The sequence below is a fragment of the Apis mellifera genome, linkage group LG4, assembly GCF_003254395.2.
Source record: "Apis mellifera strain DH4 linkage group LG4, Amel_HAv3.1, whole genome shotgun sequence".
In the NCBI taxonomy this organism is placed as follows: Eukaryota; Metazoa; Arthropoda; class Insecta; order Hymenoptera; family Apidae; genus Apis; species Apis mellifera.
Window position 1 is genome coordinate 9,333,903 of NC_037641.1, and position 25,369 is coordinate 9,359,271.

General features: G+C 35.6%; 1 protein-coding gene across 2 annotated transcripts in view; it reads right to left on the reverse strand.

Moving 5' to 3' along the window:
* Positions 1-25,369, reverse strand: part of LOC550811 (protein timeless homolog) — a 180,496-nt gene that overhangs the window by 520 nt on the left and 154,607 nt on the right. Inside the window, exons 16-26 of one of the 2 annotated variants that reach the window (XM_006565432.3) lie at positions 14,721-14,801; positions 14,563-14,650; positions 14,295-14,493; positions 13,862-14,099; positions 13,102-13,199; positions 5,503-5,602; positions 4,343-4,477; positions 1,423-1,629; positions 720-1,004; positions 494-592; positions 130-282 (exon numbers count right to left, since the gene is read on the reverse strand). In XM_006565432.3, coding sequence (XP_006565495.2) covers positions 130-282; positions 494-592; positions 720-1,004; positions 1,423-1,629; positions 4,343-4,477; positions 5,503-5,602; positions 13,102-13,199; positions 13,862-14,099; positions 14,295-14,493; positions 14,563-14,650; positions 14,721-14,801 — 1,683 coding nt within the window. The remainder of the gene's footprint in view (positions 1-129; positions 283-493; positions 593-719; positions 1,005-1,422; positions 1,630-4,342; positions 4,478-5,502; positions 5,603-13,101; positions 13,200-13,861; positions 14,100-14,294; positions 14,494-14,562; positions 14,651-14,720; positions 14,802-25,369) is intronic. The other variant, XM_006565433.3, reaches the window with a different exon arrangement.

Below are 25,369 nucleotides of genomic sequence, written 5' to 3' on the forward strand. Positions count from 1 at the left end.
TTATTTAGCTTTTTATTTAGTTGATAAAAATATTAGAAAATTGTTGAACACATTTTTCTGATGATAAATTTCAAAATACTTGATTAGTTTTGAACTAAAGAATGTGTAGCTAATTCTTCTAAAACGTACCGACTTTTTTCGAGTTTTCTTCTTCATTTGCTTCTTCCATTTTTGTATCGACGTGTTCAATCGATGTAGAGAGAACTGTGAAGTTTTTCAATGGTATAGGATGGTCACTGATTTCAATACCAGGCTCGCAAGAAGTCGATAGCTGTGGCTCTGCTAATGAGTAAATGAAGATTTTAGATTTTTTCTTAATTATTTTCTTTTCAACAATATTTTAACAATGTCAGATACCTGTCTAGCTTTCCTCAGAAACAGAATTATTATGAGTGAGCAAAAATTTATTAATACATAATATTATTTTTATTGAATGAAACGAATTATTTATAATATGCAACGTTAAAAATAAATTTATAAGATTTATACATACCTCTGGAACTGAAATATTTTTTAATATTTTCAAGAACGTCATCGTCATTGCTTTCACTATCTTCATCATCATCAGATTTGTTTTTTTTCTGTGACTCTTCTGGTATTTATAAAATATGAAAGAATATAAAGAATAAAAATTTCATTAATTATCAAATAAAATCAAAAATATTCTCATTTATATACGTATACGAAAAATAAGAAAAAAAAAAAAAAAAAAGGATTACTTTCAACAGAGAAGTTTCCTGCCAATGCAGCATCAATAAGATTACATCGTTTCTGAATCATGGAGCTAAGCATATTAGATGGTATGCGCCAATAAGATTCTTGTTCATCAGCAGGAGGTGTGAATCCCATAGCCCGAATAAGCTTCTGAAAGCTCGGTGAATCCATCGCAGCCGACGAATAATCTGTCAGCGGGACTAAGGGAATACCTTCGGAGCTTTCCTCGTCTCGATCGTCCAGGACATCCAGTAGGGATTCCTTGATCCATTCCAGAGCCTCGCTCATATCTGATTTATCAAAAAGATCCGTTATTATCTTTTTTTTTTCATAAAAGAATCCTTGCATCTATATGTCCACTATGAAATATATTTATATTGATAAACAGAAATATATTTGTATACAATGATAAAAAGCATTTAGTAAAAAGAATTAGAATTTTGTAAACGACTTTGACAAAATCTTGGATGCAAAGCACACGAATCTTCTACATTTGACAAAGCACACATTTTTCCATTCGTTTTTTCTCTTTCGATCTGCGAATCGTTCTCTAGAAGATATTTGTCAGGCATAAAAAAAAAATTACGTAAGAAGAATGTAATAATATTCGAAGTGGCGTACGTACCACGAATTTTATTCTCCATAAATCACTAAAATTCATGGAGAAAAAATGGCAAAAGGGGGATAGAACGATATAACGTTACTTACTTCTTTCGATGACATCTTTCAAGAGTCCAGATAATTGTACATCCGTGTAAACCATCGTTGTCTGTTTCTTCGCATTTTTCTTCGTTCCCTTGTTCCTCGGTTTATTGGGAGCCGTGTTCTTATTGCTCGAGGATTTCCCAGCTTCTTCGTCGCTGCTTTTATCCTCGTCGGAATTACTGACAGACTCCGTTTCCCACGACGATTTACCTTTTTACAAAGTAATGGGAAATGGATATAAACTTTTTTTTCATATAGATTTTCCTCGATACTAACTGTTGCTGAGAGATATACATATTTTAAATACACACGAAAATCACGTATCGACTAATAGTGTTAGATTATTAATAAGTTTATTTATTTATTTATTTTTTTTTTGAAACGAAAAAGCGATAGAATTTTAATTTAAAATCGAAAAGAAAAGCTTGGAAATTATTTTTACTTTGAGCTTCAAAGTTTTTATTTAATTAAAACCCACACAGGTTGAAACTATATATTCAATTAAAATTACATATCTGCGTACTGTTATTACGCGATAATAAAATTAAGAAAAAATAACTTTTCCGTACAAATGTCACCGTGTATATATTGAATTTCCAGAGAGAGAGATCAGAATTTACATGTATAATGCATTATCAGTAAGAGAAAGAAGAATGCTCTTGCAACTTGGTAATTTTCAAACTTGGAAACTTGAAATTTTCGACGAAGTTCATTAACATTAACGAACTTGTAAGAAATTTCGATCGTCTATCGAATCAGCGCAAAATTAATAACATATAGAATTAATAGATAAATCGATGTTTAATATCGTAAATGAAGCGGAATCACGTGGAAAGAAATAGAAAATAGAAAAGAAGAAAATAGAAAAGAAGAAAAAGAAGAAAAAAAAAAGAAAAAAAGATTATCGAACACGAAATAGAAAATAGAAAATAGAAAAGAAAAAAAAAAGAAAAAAAGATTATCGAACACGAATTGTTCTTGAGAGTTATTTTTCGAGAGTTGGATTCTGCGTAGAGAGTGAAAGTCAACGCCAATGTTCATTTGTAAAAAAATACTCTCGAGAGTAATTGTCCAGAGTTTTACTCTCAACGAGTGCGAATAAACATTCGAAAGTGAAACTTTCGAAATTTTTTTTTTCAATAATTATTTTTCATTAATGCATCGAGAGTGAAACTTGGATAAATCTGCATTTACAAAGAATTCTCTTGAAAAAAATTTTTACTCCCGAATATCTTAGAATATTACGCTCGAGAGTAATATTCTTGAAAATTTCACTCGATAATTTCCCCTCAAAGTGAAAATTTCTGTCGAATACTGTCACTCTTAATATCCATTCACGAAAAATACTCTCGAGAGACTAAAACTTCCAGAGAATTCCAATATTTATTCTTCATTAATGGCACATGACTTGAAAGTGAAAGTTGCCGTTTGATTAACGCAATACTTCTAATACAAAAATAGCTCGAATTTCACATTCTTATATAAATTTCACACTCTAGGCTCTGCCATTTCATCCATTAAAAATCGAATATATCAGGGATCGAACATATCAAGGATCGAATATATCAGGGATCGCGTGTTACCATTTATTTCGCGAATTTAAAGGATCGAGCAAAGTCAAGTTGTTTCGATGTATATTCGCGAGCCGAGACAAAAGTTCTATTTTTATTCCTCGCCTCTCCTAACCTCAAAGTACGATCTACGACACGATCTATGACGACGCATTGAATACAAATAAGAAGAAAGGAGGCGGGATGGAAGAGAAAAACAATAACAATGATAAATATGAAATTCCTGGCGGTATAATGGGAGGCGAGGGAAGAGTGATATTGGCACAGAAGTGGGAAGGCTACACGTACGTCTGGTATCCCCGTTTTTCGATATTAAATAACGGGATTTGTATTCAGCTACGATCCAACCATGAACTGCTAGCAAGCACCTGCATAACGTCCAACTAGGAACGCAAATATTATTTCAACCGTATCTTCTGCGTACACATTACTCGTTGGTCGACTGTTGGTCCAATCTATGGTCACTTTGGTATATAAGTAGATAATGATGTGTTCGTTTCACTTTAGTAAATATTTATCCTTATTATTTAAATCATTAAACAAATGGTAGTTCAAATTTCGATTAACTCCATAAATATTCTTGAATCAATTTATCAACTTAAACAAATAAATCTCGATATCTTTACGCATCAACTTTTCATTTATCTTTAAAGATAATCTATATATCAAATCCATGCAACTCTCTCTCTATATATATATTTACACATATATGTACATTTAATTCTTTTAATTCTTCATTATCCTTTAACAACAAAAAATTCGAAGCACCGTTAATACTTTATTTTGCTCAACAATCAACAAGAAATGTTACAATCCGGAAGAGGGTATCTGAGATTGGATTAATCAATCTTGCGGAGGACAAACAAAAGGTGATGACTCGTTGCATTGTTCGACGATGTTGATTCGATAGGAAAAAAAAATATTGCTGGATCGTGAGCAATCAAAAGGAAGGATATCGCGAGGGGTTCGAAAAACGATCCCTGTCCAAATTGATCTCATCACTCCCCTCCCTCCCTCCCTCATATTTAGCCTCCTCCCTCCCCCTAGTTCGCTTTCTTTAATTCAGCTCGCGTCAAGTGTCGCCTCCTCTCCGCCAGGAAAAAAAACCGAGTTCAATCGCACGCGGTCGGTCGCAATCGTGTTAGCAGAAAAGACTGATCGAATGGGAATAGTCGCGGAAGGGCGGCGGTAAGAAAGACAGATGCGAATGGAATGGGATAGGATTGGCCGGAACAAGGGGTGCTTCAGAGCCGCTCGAGACCCGGAGAAAAGGCTGAGGAGGAGGAGGAGGGCAAAGAGGAGGGTTGCGAGGGAAAAAGAAAGAGAGAGAGAGAGAGGACGAACACACTCACCGTGGTTGCTTTTTCTCGATCGCTTTTTGCGAAGATCCTTGCGATCCGTGGCCAATCCTAATTCCAAAAGCTTCTCCTTGATCTTTGGCTTCGGTCGCTTTATTGTCAGCCCATTGAAGATCAGGTCCACGGGATCTGTTGTACACAACAACGGTAAATCGGTATCGGTATTAATTCGACGTTGAGGAAGATGAAATTGAACGGGGGAGGAGGGAGCAACGAAATTAAATTGAATCCTTGCATCGATAAGAGAAAAGCAGATTTCGACGGCAGATTTAAAACGTGTATTAAGCGATTCTTCTTCTTTTCCATCCAGTTTGATTTTTCCCCTATTATTGACGCTTTGTATTAATTGATGGAAACAATAAAGTTAAAAAATGAAAGGAAAAAAAAAGAAATATCGGAAAAGAAGGAAGTAGGAGAGGTAATTACAATTGCGAGGAGAAATTTAGTAGGGGAAAAATTGAAACTTGATATCTCGTTAAAACGAAACCCGACAATTTCGTGCAACGGGAATTGTATCCGTGGTAAAAATGATATTATCAAAGTTTGGAAGGAAAAGTGAAGGGGGGCGAAGTTGATATCGCAGTTTTCGGGGGAATTTTCGTGGAGAATAGGAAGGGGGATGGGGTGAGAATAATTGCCGGTATTAAAATCATAGAAAGCGGGGTCAGCTCGCGAGAATGAAGCAAGTTTTACAAGACTTTCTGAAAATCTTCCTGTCCCGAAAGGATATTATTCTTCGCCGTTCAGACGGAATTCGAATTATTGCCGCAGCCGGTCGTCACCCGATGCTCGCCGCTTAATTAAATTTCGGGAATCGTCAACGGGTGCTAATGAATTCTCAAACGAGCATCCGCTGAATTCTTTGACTGTTTCAAGACGCGGCCATCCGGGTACCGATCATTCCTCATCCCTTCTCGATTATGTCTCTTATGTTTCTGTTCATTGTTAATCGACCGCGAAATTTTATTTTCGTGGAAAATTTGAGCGTTAAGAAAAGATATCTTTGATTACAGAAAGATCAAAAATATTCAAGGCAAGGTGTATTTTGCAATGCGAAATATATTCTTCTCGTTTCGTTAGATGTTATTTTTTGTTAGATAAAATTTTGCATAAGTAGTTTGTCGTTTTTCTTTCTTTTTTTTTAAGAGAATTACCATCGTCATTTTTTAATTGTTCCCAAAGTTCGGTGAGCTGAGCGATCTCTTCTTCGGACCATTCCTTTGGAAGCCTTTTTTGCACTTCGCTTCGTACAGCCTGCAACAATTTTTTGTTTCCGTGAATATTTTAAATTTGTTATCTTTTAAAAAAAATTTTGCGAAAAGGAAATTTTCGTTGGATGTTGTGTTAAGTGACGATTTGTATTGGGTTACCTGGAAGTTGAGGAAAGTTTGAAAGTAATGTATTTTTGTAAAATTAGTTTCGAACAACTTTCAAGGAATTTCTTTTTAGTCGTTAATTACGTTTGGAGATCTTTTTTTCCAAAAACTTTTCATCTTCTTCGGGAATAGATTCTTTTGAGAAGATTTTTTTTTTTTTCTTTTTAATAAGATACTAGAAAAATAATACGAGATAAATAAGTATAAGATGTATTTATAAAATATCTTGTTTATTAATTTTTTAAAGAGACAGATCGTTAAAAATGTCCTGAATTTATTTTTTTTTTGTATTCTATAATATTCTTCGTTCCATTTCATAAAGATTTTCGATATTTTTTTGAAGTACAATATCAATTGCGCATAAATTCGCTAATATAATAAAAGTTAGTCGAGTACAAAAAATTCTTCGAGATCAAAACAACAAATATTTTTACGTTTAATTGTAATAGATATCTGTATATTTACGATTCATTATATTTTGCAACAACAGTATATTCATTATTTCAAAACGCAAAGAAAAATATTATTTACAGATAACTTTGAAAAGACAAAATTTTCTATTGTGAACGTAAATTATCCGCTATCGATATTTTTACGAAATTTTACAAATCTGATGATTAATTGCTTCTTAGTGAATACCTAGCTATTAGCAGAAAATAGATTGATTGCCGTTTCACCCTTAGCAAGCGGTGATTGAATTACTCGGGATATTATTGATTCCCTGGCAAATTCCTTCCAGGGAAGTCCCTCCAAAGTTTATCTCACATCAAATTAATTACTAGAAATGTTGTACTTCAGTTGAAGCTGAGATCTGCGATCGAAAGATCCGAACTTTCTCTAAAACTCGTCAACCGGATACATTAACGAGGCGTTTAATAATCAAAAATTAACATGCATTAATTCCACTCCCTCTTAAACTCTTTCCACATTTTCGTTTCAGAAAAGAAAAAAAAAAGAGAGAACGATTCAAATCTCAACTCAACTCGACAAGCGTAACAACGCGTTATCTTATCTCTTAAATTTAATTCTCCATGAAATATAAAACGTTCTTGCGTTCTATTTCGATATTGCAATAATCCTTCGACCAAATTCCTTCTATCCTATTCACTTGCTTGCTTCTACACGATATCCCCGCGCGATGTCTCGATACCCGACAATCTCGAAGAGTCATCATAATTTCGCGGACGATGAAACGATGGAGGATCGGGCAAATGAGCGGTGAGGGGGCGGTGTACAAAAGCGGGGAACGGGGATGGGGCGCATTATCGATTCGAACGAACGAAATTCACGAGAGGGGGCGGGCCACAGCCAGGCTCGTGAAAGCGTTTCATTTAAATAATTTCATGCGTGGATTCACCCCCTCGAAACTGAATCAGGCCAAGGGTGTTCATTTGACGTTCATTTAGTCGGCCAAGTCGGCGCGATGCTGCGCGACGGCCATTTAGGATCCACCGACAAGGATCCTCCTCCCTCGGCTCTCAAAGGAGGGAGGCGTAATCGTTGGGAAACGACCCTCGTATTTTTTTTCTCCCCTTTATCTCCTCGCGAGGAAACAACGGCTTAGGATCAAGGAATTAGACGGCGAGCATTCTCCTCCGGAACCTCATTTGCACGATAAATAACTGGTTACGTTGTTTTCGTTGTATCCGCTCACGGTATACGAAACACGGTTACTCTTATCAAATCTATGCAGGGTTTATTAATCTCTTTGGGAGGAGAGAAAAGGTAGGATTTTTTTTTTTTTTGAGAGATTGAAAGATTCGAGAGAAATTGTTTATACAGAATGTGGATTCTTTTGGAGGAGAAATTTGTTAAATTCTCGGACGAAAAATAAAATAAAATTTGAATAAAATTCATTTCACAGGAAAATCTTTTAAAAAGAATCGATATTTAAAAATAGCTTTTATTTACTTTGAAATTACAAGGAAAGTATTCTAGAAAAAAAAACTATAAGAAACTTTCCTATAGTTATAATATAGATTTTATACTTTTCGATGAAAAATTTAAAGAAAGTTAAAAAAAATTAAATAACTTTATAAATCAAGTTTGAAGAAAGTAATGAAAAGGATATAATTAGAATAAAATATATCGTAATCATATTCGTATTACAAATTTTAAATTGCGCAAACATCCGTAGCATTTAACAATTACGATTATATAATCCACAAAACTTGTGGATTGTGAACGGTGAATCGATTATAATATCAAGAATGGGCGCGATACTGAACGCTAACAGCGGTGCGAGTAATTGCTCAAATTTTCCCCTCCGTTGGATCGGCACATACATCAAGGTGGGTAAAACAAGGTGGCTCGTTAAATTCTCCAAACGGCAGTTGTACAGGGATCTCGATGGGGATAAGGATCCGTCAAGAAATCAATAACGGCCCCTCGCTACCAACTTTGTCCCCCGAATCAATGGGGGACGAGGGCAATCAGGCCTCCTTTCCCACCTTGGACGCGCACACCTGATGATTAATCGTCGATTTCCAAGTGGGGTAATACCGTTTTAACGGATATATCGTCGCCTCCAACCCATCGCTCCTCTCTTCCCACTTCCCCTATTTCTCTTTTGGCACACGTGCTCCCGACTCCCTCGCCCGTCTTAGACCAGGTAATGTCTCAAGATTATCGGTATAACCTGCTCCGCAGCGGTGTTGCCCGATGGCTTCTCGACAAACACACGAGTATGTAACGAGGTGGATCAAAGGTTAAATCTTAATCAATTTTCTCAACCGAGGAACGAGGCTCGAAAGATTCGATGAAAATTAATATTTCGTCGCATCTGTGCAAAAGATTGTGTTCTCCAATTGAAAGAATTTGGAATTGTTCCTCGAAAATTTCACTTTGAACACCGTTAAGATTATACATATTATGTTTATATAAATAAACTCGAAAAGTTGATAAAGTATTTTTTGTTAATAAATATATGATATATATATATATATATATATATATCGGGTGAACTTTATCGACGATGATAATTCTTTGGAGAAAGGATATTATATCCCGTGGAAAGAGTATTATCGTCATTTCGAATTTCATTACCGCAGAAACAGTTTCGTTCAGCTCGATAATTATTACCTGGAAATGCAGAACATTTGCGACACTTTAACTTGCACAATATTGTGCAATTGTTCGCAAATTTTCGCCGAGAATGAACAATGCAACGCGTGGATGCTGGATATGACGAGAGAAAATTCAATAGGATTTAAACGAAATGGTTCACACACGAATTTATACGCTTAATTTAAAAATTTATAAATGTAATAAGACTTTGGAAAAATTACAAGGAAAGTATTCTAGAAAAAAAAAAAAACTATACAGGGAATTTTCCTTATATAGATTTTATACTTTTCGATGGAAAACTTAAAGAAAGTTAAAAAAAATTAAATAACTTTATAAAACAAGTTTGAAGGGAGTAATGGAAAGGAAATCGAACTCAATGCATAATATATATATATATATATATTCTTCGTAATTAGCATACTGGTTCGTAGATGATTATACAATAAAACCAATCCTAAGATTCTTAGAAAATGAAAACACCGTTTTACATAATCCGTGGCTGAAACTTTATCGAAAAACGAGGAATGTAAACGGAAATTTTTATTGGCTTTGGAATAAATTTTCGTACCTCGGTATTATTTCTATTCAAATTCGTTCGACAAAGCGAGAAGATTCTCGTGGATTCTGAAATCTTTAACCGGAATAACATTAAACAGGCGAAATCGGATAATTTTATATCAATCTTTAGATACAATATCATTCGAATAACAATGATGAGAAAAAAAATGACGAGTAGAATAAATAATTACGATATTCATGTCCTCTCCCTCCCCCTATTTTTTCATAGCGTTATTCGATTAGCGAGGAACACGCTTAAAAGTGTGTTACGTATGAAATTTAACGTCCATGCAAATGGTGGATCTCATTTCGGGCTACATTTTCATGTAAATTTTCTTCTAAAGTTTTCACCACGTTACATTCGCACTTTTTGAAGCTCTGGAAAATTCTGGTTTTCCGGTTCTATGTAATACATAATACATGAAACGGTAGTCACTTGTTTCAAAAGGTTTTTGTTTAAAATCGTATTGTAACTAGTCTGAAAAGTTGTCGCATAAAGGATTATTCAAAAGCGAGTAGGACACGCGCGAAGAAGGGAGGGAGGGAGCGAATATCAGTATAACAAAACTCATTGAAATCGCTTCTCGCTCACTGTGCTTCTCACTCTTAATTCCTTGCTACCCCATTTTTACCACCTAATAATCTTCTCTATGGCGTATTGTTACGCTGGTTGAAAAACGAAACGTTATCCCTTTTGCTTCTCGATTTTATTGAAATGATTTAGTCAGCTAGGTAATCGTGCGATTCTCCCCTCTCCCTTTTTCTCTCGTTTATTGTACGTGGAAAATTCACACAATGCGCGCGCGTATTCGTGTATTCGTTATTCATCGAGTAGGATGATTCTGAATGTATCGCATTTTTGGTTAAACGAGTAGAAATTTTATTTTTCTATCCTCTTTCATCTTTTCCTTCTTTTCAACCGGTTACAAATACACACGAAGGATTGATCTATTAGCGAAGAACATGTAATAATAGTATTTTTGCAAATTTATATTTTACGTCGTTAATAAAATTAGGAAGAAAAACATCGTATCGAAAAACTATAATTGTTTGTCCAGAATTTTCTCATCTTGATTTCATCGTGGTATTTTCTATTCACGAAAGTAATTATTTTCTTTTTTCCTCCGATAAAGATCGATGCTTGAACAAATAGAAAAAGTACAATTGTTTTTTAAATATTTTTGTACCATAAATTTTTTTCTTCAAGATATAAAACGAATCCTCAAAAACTATTTATATTTTATAAGTACTATTTTTTTTTATATAATTTTTCAACAAAGTGAAATTAAAAATAAGAAGAAAGAAATATATGTTTCCACAGTCAATTTATAAAACAAAAATATTGATCAACGTCGATGTAAACGTAGTATTTGCCTCTTTACCATCGATTTCCAGAATTTCTTATCTCTATATATCACCGTGTTGTTTTCGCTTACACCCAAAATGCAATTCTTTCACAATACACAAAGGATCGATTGTAAAAGAATGATAAGAAAAAAAAAAAAAGAAGAAAAGAAAAGAGAAAGAGAAAAAAATTACTCGCTGCCACCGGTTGGTTTCGATAGTTTCCCGTCGTTTCCTCGCAATAAATTTTCGAAAGGAGGGTGTTAAGCTCACGCAGCGCGTGCCTCGCCTTACTCCCGCGCTCGATATAAATGTTTATACGTGTCTCGCAGGGCAAAAGGCAAACAAAGCGATAGTTGCTCGAAAGGGGTGAGGAGGCGCAGGGGAAATAACGCGCTTGAACGAATAAACCACGATGGAAACTCGTGAACGGAAACTTTAATATTGCCCCCACGATTTGAAGAGAGCAAAGGAAAAATTTATTGCCGGCGTTTTCGAGATGCCGGCGTACGACTTCCCGTCAAAGAATAATATCGTTAAATTGTTTTTACCAACGGTGGCGCTTTAACAGGGGGAATGTAATGCTCCGTTCCTCCCGTTTAAATTATTTTGCACCAATCTTTTGCTTGGAATATTTCAGTCGGAGAAGAAAGAATCAGCCCTTAAACTTTTCTTCAACTTCGTAATAAATACTAAAGCTAAACTTGGTGTCGAGCTTTATTATACCTCCAGATCACACGTTCCATATCGAGAAAAATATAAAACGCAAATCATCGAAAATTAGATTTTTCTTCGCGAGGCGAAGATTTTTGCCAACGATTGTACGTTTTGCGTCCCCCATAAATTTCCTCTCCCCCCTGGAATTTCGATAAGGCGAAAGGAAAACGGGGCAACTATACTTTCGGCGAGATTAATTGTCAACTTTTGAACCGATTCCAATAGGGCGGGAACCGAGACGATGCGAACGCCCCTATTCAAAGTTAAGGAAGGCCGCCCTCCCATTCTATTTATGCGTCTAGGATTCCGCCCGAAAATCTTCGCAGAGTTGTTGGAAAAGGCGAAGCGCAAACAAAGCGATAGCTTTTCACGGGAAGCGGCGGAGGGAACACCACCAGGAAAAGGAACACTTGACGGGGAGAAAATCTTGAGATACATCCATCCCCGTTGGGTTGGCACGAAGGGAAGAAACAGGGGAGAAGTCTTGCTGGCACAGCGGAAGTCGTGATCCAGGAACAGGAATATGGGGAGGGGGGAGATCTCGTTCTAAAGGAGAGGAAGGAGAAGGAAAGGAGAAAGATCTTCTTCCTTCGTGGAAGAATTGTCTCCCGAGAATTTACAGTTCCAACAGCAATTCTCCATCTCCATTTTTTTGCATATGTTCGGCCTGTCACCGACCAGCCAGTCCAGAAACTTATTTTCAAAGACTCGCCTTACCCTTACGCTCTCTCGCGCTCCTCGTAAATCATCGATCCCCCTGCAAGAAGGGAAGGAGAAAGGGGAGGATTGAAGCTGGATCGTCGACCGGTCGATCCAATATTTCTTGGGAAGGGTGGGGGGTTGGTTGCATATGTCCGCTTGATTCGAACGATGTTCGAGGGATAACGAGGCATTGAGTGGCTTCGTTGTTTAGAAAGATCGTTTGTTTATTTGGGACAGAGCGACGTTTGATTCATTGTTTCAAATCGTGGAAGAAGAGGATTTGAAAAAAAATTTTTTTTCTTTCTTTTTCAATCGTAATCGATTGGAACGGTCGTTCGAGGGATTTAATAACGAGGCTATGCGTCATTGAGTGGCTTCATCGTCGAAAAATCATTTCTTCGCTACGATTATTATTTCGAATCGTGGAAAATCGGGATACTACGGTTTAACATTTTTTTTTCAGTCGAATATTTTTTTTTTTTTTTGGGAAGGGTGGAACGTTGCATACGTGTCCGATCGATTCGGTGTAATTTTAAAATTTTTGATGGAAGAAAAAAAAAACTTTCCGCCGAAGATGATGAGGATAAATGCTTGGATCGTAATTTTTTGAAAATAAAGTTGCGCAGAAAGATGAAAGTTAGCTGATACGCTGATACTCGTATATATCACTCGAGGACCCACTCGTAGGGAGTGTCAGCTTCATATAGTTCATACATCATCGAGGAAAATAATCTCCACGAAGTATAACAAATACATGTATATATATATATATTTTTTTTTTTTTCGTAGTCGACTCTTTTTGATAGCTCTGCAACTTTTCACCCTTCTTCGATTTAATTCGAAGAGAAATCTGGCAAAGACAGCGGAAAATTGCAAAACGTAAGGCAACAATAAAACAGAACATTTACTTCTTTAAAAAATATAGTAAATCTATTAAGATTGATTTTTCTTATATTATCAGATAAAAAGGAGAGAGAAAAAATAACTTACCTTAGAATTGATAATCAGAGACATTTCTTTCAATTTCTTTATGATGCCACGACGTGTTCGTTCTTGATTAATATTCTCAAGTATCCAATCGATGACATCTTTAAAAAAAAGAAAAATATATATATAGACTCAGAAAAAAATTATCTTTAATAGTTGTGGCTAAAGTATTTCAGCAAACGTGCTATTTATATTCAATCAATATTACCCCCCGAATTGAACCGTAGAAAAGAGAAGGATAACTGGACCATCGAAGGGATACGTGATTGGGTTAACTGATAAATGAAGACGTTGTTACCAGTAATTTGATATTATCGTCGATTCTCTAGTATCTACCAATTTCATAATATCAAAGATCATAGGTTAAAGGAATTCCATCCTACCTGACCGATAAATTTTTTTTTTTTTCAAATAAAGACGTCCTAGTTTTCTCAATTTTTCAGCTATATCGATTATAGTATATATTAGATTTTATATACAAATTGTATACGAAACATCGAGATTTATAACCGCTATACTTAAATATTTTTTTGACTACTTTCGAAAAATAAAAATTTTCCCAAATTTAATAAAAACAAAATTTCACTCAATGGTTGCAAAGCAAGCATCAAGGGAAAAAAAACCTTAGATGCGAGTTGAAGAAATGCATTTAAACGTTAATCCGGATCCGGCAAATTGAAAAATATCGCGGAGAAGTTGCGGGGTTAAAAGAAGCCCTGTAAATCATCGGCGAGGGAGGGAAGGTCGAGAAGAGGGAACGTACCTTGGGGATACTTGTTAGTCTGATGTTCCATAAAGAGAGTGCGTAACTCGTCCTCTTGGGTTTCGGTCCAGAGGTTGCGCGAAACTTTCTTGTTATCCGTTTCCGCGTTGTAACCCTCGACGACCTCGGTCGCGTCACGAGTGGTCTTCCAGAAGAGCAGCTCCATGTACGCTTTCCGGTTCTTCTGCGCGACTTCGATGAAACGGCGGATTATGAACACCGCGAACTTTTGCAGTTCCTGTAAAAAGAGGGGGGGGAAAACATCTCTAGCGGATGCGACCGCGCTTCTTCTTCGTTGAACGACACGCAGAAAGAAATGTAAATACCCCAAGTTTTCGCCGAGTTTTAAGAGGGGAATCCTCTGGGTGAAATATCATCATTGGAAAATATTTTCCACGAGTTAATTAAGGGATAATTATAGAAATTTTCTAACCTTGTGGCCTCGATGCTTGGACTCGAGGATTCTTTGAAAAACTCGGAACATCGACGCTTGGAACATCATTCCTGGCATCTTGCAGTCCCACGCTATCCGATGAAGCATCTTGTTCACGTAATGATTCACCTCGTCCGTGTTCTTGTCAAATTGTTGCAGGAGGATCAGCATTGCTCTCACGATCTTTACATTGGCGAATCTTGAAAGAAAATTGTTCCAACAACGATATTAATATTGCGCCCTCGCGTTTGTTAATTGTTAACATTACCTGTGGACGAAGTCGGAAAATTTGAAATCGGTTTCCACCACCGTGGAATACGGCTCCGCCTCCCTTTCTTCATCATCGTCCTCATCATCTAAAGAAACACATGTTAAACAATTATTAGAAAATTGCATCGAAATATTTTCCTCTTTCATTCTTTTTACCTGGCTCATCGTTTAGAAGACTTTCCACATTTTCCTCCCGCTGCTCTCCCCGGCTTTCCGCAACATTTTCCTCTTCGATCACTGAAAACGAAAGAATATCTTCAGAACGTGTCTCTTTAAACGGAAGGGGGTTGAAATAAATCGTGTGTCTCGTCACACGCGAAAAAATACACGAAAAAGGGAATTTTCGAAAAAATCTCGACACGATCGAGCCCATCGGATTCGAGGCAAAGTTTCATCATCGAGCAATCGAGTAAAAATAGAAGGTTACAGGGATCCGTGCATCGCGGCCGACCGATTGTGGCGTGGCTGGTGGCGTGAAAACATGACAACGACACGTGCAAAATTTCGAAACGCGCGCGACACTATTTCTTGGTGGGGGCGGGCACGAAAATTCCCGCAAACAATTGCCAACCTTCCCCTGAATACAGAGAGGACCGACCACGACTCTCGCGGCCACTCTATTCAATTCGACTGGAGGAGAATCAATGGATGCCGGGGGGGATGGTGTGCTTTTTCCAACCGTTCCGTCGTCCTCGACAAATCGTAACGTCGTGCTTCGAAAGTGGCGATCCCTCGATCGTTCGTTAAAATTCTATCGAAAAAAAGAAAGAAAGGAAAAAAGAATCGAGGAAGAAAAGAGAAGCGGAGGTTGCGGTTGGATTAATTTGCGCGAAAAAAATTTCGGAAAACGGTTTTGAAAAAACGAAACGGGCGAAAACAGTGATTCTCAATCTTATTCATATATTACTGAATTGAAAAAAAATATCGAGAATAAATTCAGAATTATTTAGCTTTGGAATTTTTTACCCTCAAGTGTATTCTTATTAAAAATATATGTAACAAGAGGGTTGCAAGATTTTAATATTTTACAATTATTAGAAATTCGTTGAATGAGATTACAAAGAATTGATCATCGGAAATTCTATTCTTCTCCATTTTCGGTGCAAGGAAAACGAAAGAGAGAGAAAAAATTACTACCAAGTTATCGTATCAGAAGGGAAGCCACGAGTCAAGGGAAGTTGGAGAACAGTTGAAACGAGGCAGAGCGTTCACACGTGTACGCGGTAATGCAGAATCCGATCGAATCGGATCCCGTAGCTTCCCTGTCCACCCTCTTCTTGTTTTTTTCTCTGCATTGCGGACAACCCGATCGGCGAATTAAGCGGCCGTGGAAAGACGATTACATTTTCGACCAGTCCGCCGAGGCGGGCGCAGGCTAGATACGATGGCCAGGGAAAAATTGCACACGGTGGAACCGGCGATTGGATCGGCACAAAGCTTCGTTACGGGGCAAATTTTCTAAGGCTTCGCGGCCCGCTATCCTTTTTCGCTCGCTTTATGAAAGTCACGCTAGAGCGAGCCACGATTCGTCTCCGCCCTTCCAACGTCTCTCTGATCGTTAACTTTTCGAAATAATACTTTTTTTCTTTTTTCAGTTCGAAAAATTCTTTTTCGAAATTTTTCGAAATATCACATTAAGAGGATCTGAATTCGAGATTGAAATTTTGTTTCAAACGTCGGGATTGCGAGAAGAAAAGAACTTTTTTCGTATCGTCTTTTAATGCATTCAAGGGCGTTGCAATTTTTCAAACCGAAGAAAGTTTGAGGGAATACATTAGATCTAAATTTTTGTTTAAAAGTAACCGAGTCAAGTGTTTTAAATCAACGTGTAAAGTTTTTGTTTCAAACGTGTCGTGTTGTTACGGGCCAGGGAAAAGTTTTCTCGCCTTCTCTCGAAGAATTCAGTTTGCTCAAGTGACGTTGACGGCGCGATGCTATTTTAACCTAAAGTTTTAATTGTTCCCTTCCGTGGTCTTTTGAACTCGTCTCTGAACACCGGGTTCAAGAGATAAAATAAAATTCGCAAAGAATTTTCATCTGAAATTGAAAATCTTAGTGGAGAAAGAATTAGAAAGGTAACGTTTCACGACGATGGAGAAACTAACTCATTATGATCTAACCATTCATATCTTTAATACATTGAACATATGCATTATTACATATAATTTTTAAAGAGGATCGCGGATGATCAAAGATGGTATTTAACGTGAAACTTTAATATCAATAATAATGTAATAAATTCGTTTAAAATATTTCACGTGTTGTAAAATTTTAATCGGTAAAAATATGTATTTAAAATATTTTTCAACCAATAGTGTTAAAATCGAATTTCAAAGACATCGTGAAACGAATCAACCTATACCGCAATATCGAATATTATACAAATTTATGCAATTGTATTATTGTACGATATAACACGGTACATCAAAGTTTTATAAATAAATATTATTGGAAAGAAAAAGAACGATTAACGCTGATCAGACTCGATAATGAGATATCGTTTGAGAAGGAAAAAAGAAGAATAATATATTGCTTACGATACAATTGCGTTTACAATTTTATTACAATTTTTATCTCTCGCGAGATAAAATAATAATATATTAATCCAGATTCATTGAAACAATCGAATCTACGTAAATCCCACGTAGATCGGAAATTTACGACTTTATCTCTGCTCGTGCGTCATCGACACGTACGTAATTCTTCCATCATCGAAGGAAACAAATAACACCCGTTGGAAAATTATGAATTTCGGAAAAATTTATCTTCCAACGCCCAAGAGACGAGCGTTTTATTTATTTTCTACGAAATCGAATAAAGCATTAATCCCCGTTTGTTTGGCCACTTGCGCGTGAAGAATTTAATAATGCCCAACGTCCCTTCCGCATTCCATTTCGCGTGGAGGACCGAGTCACGAATTAACGATGCACACCACTGTGCTGAAAAATATCTTCGAGGAAACGCGCGATCCTATCGATAATTCGAAATTGAACGAGGATTATAGATATTTGAAACAATTGTTAAGTACAATTGTTATGAAAAATTTCTTAAAAGCTTTGATTATTCGAGAAAGAACAATGGATGAATATTAACTTAACTTTTTTTTAAAGTTACCACTGGTGGTAAATGAATGAAGAAATAAGTTCGAAAGTTTAGGGAGTCCGTTGAAAAAAATATGGACTAATAAACAAGTTGAGGATTAAAATTTATTTAAAACTGATGGGCCCGGTATGCATTATGGAGTGTCTGTGTATAAAGCGAACCGTACACTTGGAAATATTTTCAGAAAACTTTGCTTGCCAATGTAAATATGCAAATGATGTTTCTCTTGTTTCCGAAATGTTTTTCAATGTTTTTCCAAAACAGTTTGCAGTTATGTTTGCAAACAACTGTTTGTAAACAAATATCCTCCTGCCTCCTCCTTCGCGTTTGCAAAAGGGGGAAAACAATGCTTCTTGTCATCCATTTCAAATGAGTACCAAGAAACAAAGTTGTGCAAGTGTCTGCAAATATTGTTGCCCAAGGAACAATTTGCCTATGTATAATTTTGCGGTTTAAATAGAGAGAAGGTAGCTTTTGAATTTTCTGCTCGAGTCGAGCTTATTACGAGTATTAGAAAAACTTTTCGACGAAAATAGTCACGAGCGAGAATCCGTGTTATTAATATTAATAAAAAAAGAAAGAAAAGATTCTTGTTTTTTCATTGGACGATCTATTTTGGACGGTTTAATTTCGATTTTGTCGAAATTAATATTTCTGTAATCATGCGCTGTCGTTGTCAATGCGGAGAATCAATATCTTGAAATATTTATCGCCTCCATTCATAGGCGAACGTATTCGGCGGTCGCAGAATGGGAATTTAATCCTTATTACAATGGAAACGTTGTTAGTTGTTCACTTCTGATTGAGAATCGTTCGAATTTTAATCGATTTCGATCGATATTGTAATTAAAAAAACTTTAAATAGGGAAGAGAAATAGGGAGAACGACACGAACGAGAAACGCATTTGTTTTTATTTTTATGCAATGATATTTTCTCTGTTCGTTGTTCACATTTATACACACGAATGTAAATTATACGCTCGAATTCTGTTAACTGGCCTAATCTTGAAATATAATCTTGTTAGGTGCGAGATAGTTATAATGTAATTCATAGGTACTAGAATTGTAAAGGGCTCGAACTCTATCTAGAGATTGCATATCTATACAAGAGTTAGGAAACTGAACACGTTCGACAATGTTCGAAGCTCTTTCAGATATTAGAAACAATATGCAAGTGTTAATCCATCAGACAGATTTTGCACGTTCTTGATCGTTGAAATTTTTATTAGTCGATTTTTGCCAAAGCAACATATGATTTCCTTGAAATCGCATGATAGTACAATAAATTAAAATTTCAATAAATTCTCTATTTCAATAAATGTTAATTTGTTTAAAAGAATATCATCAGATATATTTTTATTAATCAATTATCAAAGAATAAAAAGTTTGCAAGTCATTCATCTTGATCAGCTTGATAATTATCTCGAAACGAAATTTATCGTATTTAGAACTTAAAGAAATTTGGTATTTCGTGATGTGTAGTATTGTGGAACGTTTAAACAAATTTACACGATACATGGAGTAAGAAACAGTGTCCCATTGGCAAAGGCGGGCTCGTCTGATAGATCAACCATTTATGCATGTACGTGTATCCGTGTACATTCTCTCGGATCAACGATTACCAACGGTGCATGGCCAAAGTCTCCCGATAACTTAGGTTATGTCTCGTTACAGGCTTATCGATCGTCTCGACAATTCTATGGTGACGTATAATGGTGCACCTGCGTGTACACAGGTGCGTGTGTATGTATGCGCATACAGGTGTCCCAACTATACAAAGGCGATTTACACGCGATTATAGTGTTGCTCTTAACACGTCCGTGACGATAGAATTTCCACGTATATCTTTGCTCTATGTAAAGATTCTCATCTGATATTCCGATCCGATGAAATTACACTTGAGAGGATTATTATTTTATTGCAAGCATCGGATCTATTTTGAGAGAAATATATATTTTCGATAGTTACGTTGAATTTACTAATTTACGCGCGAAAACACGAAAGAATCGCGAGATCTTTCGTTTAAAAATTTAATTTTATATTTGTTCGATCTCTTTTCGAAGAATTAAATTATATATTTTTGTTAATCAAGCCTTAACTATTCTCGAAAATTCTGTAATGCGATTATGAATATTAATATCTTTTCGAATGTTTATATGCAAAATTTTATCGAAGTTTTAAGTTGAGAAAATTTAATATAATTATATAAAGTCTGTAATAATGTAACGAAGATTGACGTTCATTTATAATGTCACCAAACAATTTCAAGTAATTTTATGAATCGAAGAATCTTATATTTAACCTAGAACTACCTAGAATTTTTTAGATATATTTTGATGTTGAAAATAAGGAAAATAGATCAATTGCATTATTTGGAAAATAAATAAGTTGGAAGACATCGTAAATCGAATATTCATTAAACTTTGAATAAAATATATCGATGTAATCTGGCTTCCAATTTTAGGAACTTCTGAAATACGTCTTGATATAATTGAGAGAAGGATATATCTATAGAACCTCTAGTAATTTACCAAAGTATTCGTACTATAGATCTTTTGGAACAAACGAGAAGAAGCAATTCAATTATTAAAGTTTAATCTGTAACTATGCATTGTGTTCAGAACTGATCCAATTAATCGGATCTATTTAGTTATCTGGAACCAGTAAATAAGACGAATCTATCCCAGAATTGATTTCAATATATTCTGACAGTTCGTTTCATCGATCTTCCCCAATTCTCTTTCGAAATTATTTCTATCTCTTTCCAAAAAGTTCCAAAAGTAAAATGTGAACTGACATTATGAAAAAAGGGGAAAGTTACGACTGGTTAAAATTAAACATTCCAACGAATATAAAACCGAATGAATAATAAAACGGGCATTATCCTGAATGTAAATGCTTAAAACGTACAACAGTCGTACATTTTCGCAACAAATGTTCCACAATACGTACTTCAACCCTAGAAAGTAAACTAATTTATAAAACGTGCCACAGTAGATGAAAATAATTTAATACAATCTATAATTCCCCGAAGATTTATCGTGCAAATTAAATTTATTGCGGTTCGCGTGATTAATGGCAACGATCGTACCAACATTCATTCAATTTTTTAAATCATTTTAACGTACGAGAATGACGGTATAATTCTCATTGATAACGAATACAAACGAATGATTGCACGTTTACACGACTAATAAAAGTTTTAAAATATTTTTATAATCGTATATAAAGATTCGTATTATAATTTTTAAATATTGTTATATTGATATCGTTATATAAATATTGGATAACATTTATTTAACGAATAAAATAAAAGAAATACGATTGAAAATAATTCGATCAATATATTTTCATAAGTTTTAAAATTAGAAATAATGAAGTCTGGAAATTAAATACGAACAATTATTGTAAATTGTACTTTTGTACGCAATAATAGATAACAAGTAATAGAAAACAATAAAATTTTCGTCAGTAATAATATCGTATTATTGTAGGAAAATTGATAGTTATTACAGTACTGTGAATTATAGTACTTGTGCTAAATTGATATGTACGATTCTGAGAAGAATATACAGGAGTTTATCAATTTTCATATCAAGTGGGATAATTTTTTACCTCGATAATAATAAGATTGTTTCAGGTAGTAATAAGATTATTTGTTCCACGAAATAATTTACTTTTTTCAAGAAATACTGGTCGTACAAGGCATGTTGAATGCATTGCAACACGCGGTTTATAGTCTGCTATCATGAGTTTTATGCACGCTCATTACATTTCATTCTAACTTCTATCTGTAATATATCACTCTTTATTACCTACTACTGCTTCCTGTTACTTTATACTTTTCGGTTTATTCGTATATATTTGTTATATCTTTTTTATTTCGACATAAATACACTGATAAAATATTCAATACGCAAGTAACATTTCAATATATCTCTAGAACCACGAATATATTTAAAATGAATGTACATTTTAGTTTTAGTTATTCTTTTTTCTTTCTTTTTAATATATATATATATATATATATATATATATATATATATATATATATATATATATATTGTTTTGTAATATTAAAATATTTTCTGTTACTATGAAAAAATCTTCCGTTAAACTTTTTAATTCCATCAATATTTCATTTTATATTTCAATTTGCCACTTTTAAACAACTTTAAAAAGTCCTTATCTTTAATACATATTTAATACTTCCACTTACTTCCAGCAATTTATCGCGCATTAATAATCTTCCAAGAATTTTAATGCGCATTCTTTGCGATACTTTTTTTTTTTCTTTTATTCTATTGATGATGGACTGGATGAAAATATTTAAGAGAATTATTAAGATACACAATTTGAGAATGCAAAGACTCCCGATCGAAAGCCTGTGAAAGCCTTCATTTTACTCGTCACTTTCACGATTTTATTCTATAAAATAACTATCGAAAAAAAAAAAAAGAAGGACAATACAATACATACAATAGCCGTAACAAATTTATATTTAATATTTCTAGAAAAATTTATTTTTCCAATCAAATCGATTCCTCATCCAAACCTCTCACCTATCGAAAAATAAAAAGAAGAAAACAAAAAGAAATACAAAAAAAGATCTAACAACAAACATCACCTCATCCACGAAACACAAATCACTCAACATCCACCCGTATCTAATCCCATCCTCCCTCCGAACAAGCAAGGATTGTACGTATTAATTGTAACACGGTCTGCGCGCAGATAATATTCCACGACAACAAATTATAATTAGCATCCTCGGGTGCTCCACGCTTACTTGATACCGATCTCTCGTTACAACCGCGATCCTGATTCCCGAAACATTAAATTAGCCGGTATCGCGAGCGTGAACACGAGGGAGGAGCATTATACGATTCCGTTACACGGCCAGCGAGGAGAGGAGAGGGGGAGGGGGAGAGTAATAAGCGTTGCCTAACGTTGCACGTGCACGTCGTACACGCCTGATGGTGGCCAAAGTAAATAAAAGGCTCGAGCCTATCGAGAAGTTGAGGCACGGTTGGAAATAAGTATAAGCGCGGGATGGGGTAGTGAAATGGATAGATAAAAAGGGGGGAGGAGAGGGTGGAGGGAGATGGAGGGGGAAGGGATGAAGGGTAACTCGGTTTATTGTAGCCGGGACGGAAATTCTCCGCCGCTCCGAGCCCAGGTGTAATTTGCGAGGAGATAATAACCGGCGACCATGGTATCGAGCCTCTCCTCTTTTTTATTCACACTATGTATTGCATTTAAAAAAGGCAATCTCCGAAATAATTTGCGCGGGATCGGGCGGTCGCTATTTTTTTCTTTCTTTCTTTCCTTTTTTTTTTTTTTTCTCCAAAGCGAGTTTGGATGCGCGGAGTTTTCCCCGGAAATAACGCGGAAAGAGTAAGTGGCGGAAGCGGACAGAAACCAGATAGTAACCGCGCTCTCACGAACGAAACGGTTTACAACAACCGGGGATATTTGTTGTTCAACCGTTGTAATATTGCTTGTTGAATATTATACGTTTTTTATATAATAATTTATATGATAATTTATTACGTGTGAGTCTAAGGTGTCCAGTTTTAACTTTGGAACGTGGCAAGTAAAATTGGATTATTCTGTATTAATAAGAATCATATAAATTATATTAATAGGAATTAAGGGTGGATGAGGGGGAGGATGAGAAAATCTTATGGATACCAAATTTTCTCCAAAAGATAAATTTTCCATTTCTTTTATATATAGCATAATTTCGAAACGAGATTGTATATCTTCATCACTGCTTCATTCACTGTGTGCTTTTAACAAATAAATTTCGTACTACTTCTAGGAAACGAACACTTCGCTGGCGTGACGTATCCATTCGAGGAATGATTTTACTTTGAGAAGACAAAATACAATCCGAAAATGGTTGCAGGGATAAAATGAATATAAATAAAATAACTTGCCACCATGATATTTTTTTCTCATGTTTTTTGAAGAATTATTTGAAAATCTAACGTTTTCTCGACGAGCACAAGTTTCCATTTATCTTTACTATGATAACGTGGTTTCCGTCAAGGTTCAGTTAACCAGCTTATTAACGTAATTAACGCGAAGGGGGCCCTTCCGGTGTCGTCGCGCGAAGAAAAGAGGCTTCGCTCCCTCGCAATTTGATACGCGCCACAAAGCGACCAGCAAAGATGACGGTTCAGTACTTTTCCTCCACGAGACGTGTCCTTACCGGGCCTTTTTTAGAATACGCTCTTTGTCCGTGTATCACCGCGCGAGGGTTAAAGTTGAAGCTTTGATGCTCGCCCTTTCAATGTAAACGGCCAGCCGAAGTTTTTTCTTTTCTTTTTTTTCCATCCTTTCCATTCAATGTAAAAGAACGTTTTAATTTTTGGCCGTTTATTTCTCTATTTACACGCGTGTCTGTCTATCCGCGTTATACAAGTGGGTTGCATATCCCAAGTTGAAAACTTTTACCAAACTTTTACAAGTAACGATGCACTCTATTTCGTGAAATTGAAAAAGGGAACGTTCGCTTTTTATTTTGGGGGAGGGGGGAGGTTTTCGTTAATTTAATTTAAAAACATCGTGGCGAGTTAAATTTCTCGTATTTGATAAATGATAGAAAGTTTTATAGAGTTGGGGAAGGAAATAGAAAGATTCTATCAGCACGTGGATCAACATCCACCAGTGGATGGACCCGGTCGTTGCTTCGCCGTTGATTTATTCGAAAGGTAAAATTTTATTCGAGGCGTTTCGCTCGCCTCAATTGTACGGATCCATGCTTGATGAATAGGCTCGGATATATTTCAATCGAAATAGCTGTGTAATTTGTATTCAAATTCACGGTGTTTCATATCTTGTTTACCTTTCTCCTTATTCGAGTGTACTGTCTGGGGAATCGATAGCCTATGTATTATTACCGATTGATCGGATTGAGCTGATACCCAGCTTGCCTAGATAATTCACGTCTCAGCTGTAATTTGTGAACTAAGACTGTAAGACTCGAGAGGGGGAGCGAGGTGAATTATTTAATCGTTCCGTTGAAAAATTTATAACCTACTCCCTTTCCGTGTAATCTGTCGCAGAGATTTTTCAATTTCGACAGGGATATATATATATTCCTGGTTTTAAAATACAAGAAGAATTTTTAAAATAACAATTTTGTAAATAACGATCGATGCAATTTTATTAAAATTTCTTCGATTGTAGAAAAATCTAGAAAAGAAAACTGGAAGAGTATCAAAAATAGAAAATTGAAAGGCAACGTTAAACTATCGTTGCAAAAGTTGAGAATTTGAAATAGTCGGTAGTCGATGCTCCACACCGGGCTTGCAATTCGATACGTCTGACAATCTGACAGCTAAACAGGTTATAAACGGATAACTTTTACAGTCAACCTGCTGAATAACAATCTCGTGATTTCATTATTACGAATTCAGGATTATATTCTATCGTTTGTTCAAACTTTCAAGAGGTGTGCAAGAAGGAACGTGTAAGAGGAGAAAAGAAAGTTTTTCACTCCCGACGAGCGAGACGTTAGAATTCCGCGTAGCGCGTTACATAATGGCGTATCTAACCGGAAGATCTGTCTTTTCTTTTTTTTTCTTCTCTTTTCCTTTGGAAGAAGAAGAAATTCGAAATCGATAACCTCTTCTTTCATTATATTACGTCATGCTACACAATAATGCAATTTTTCTGAAACCCTCCTTTCGATA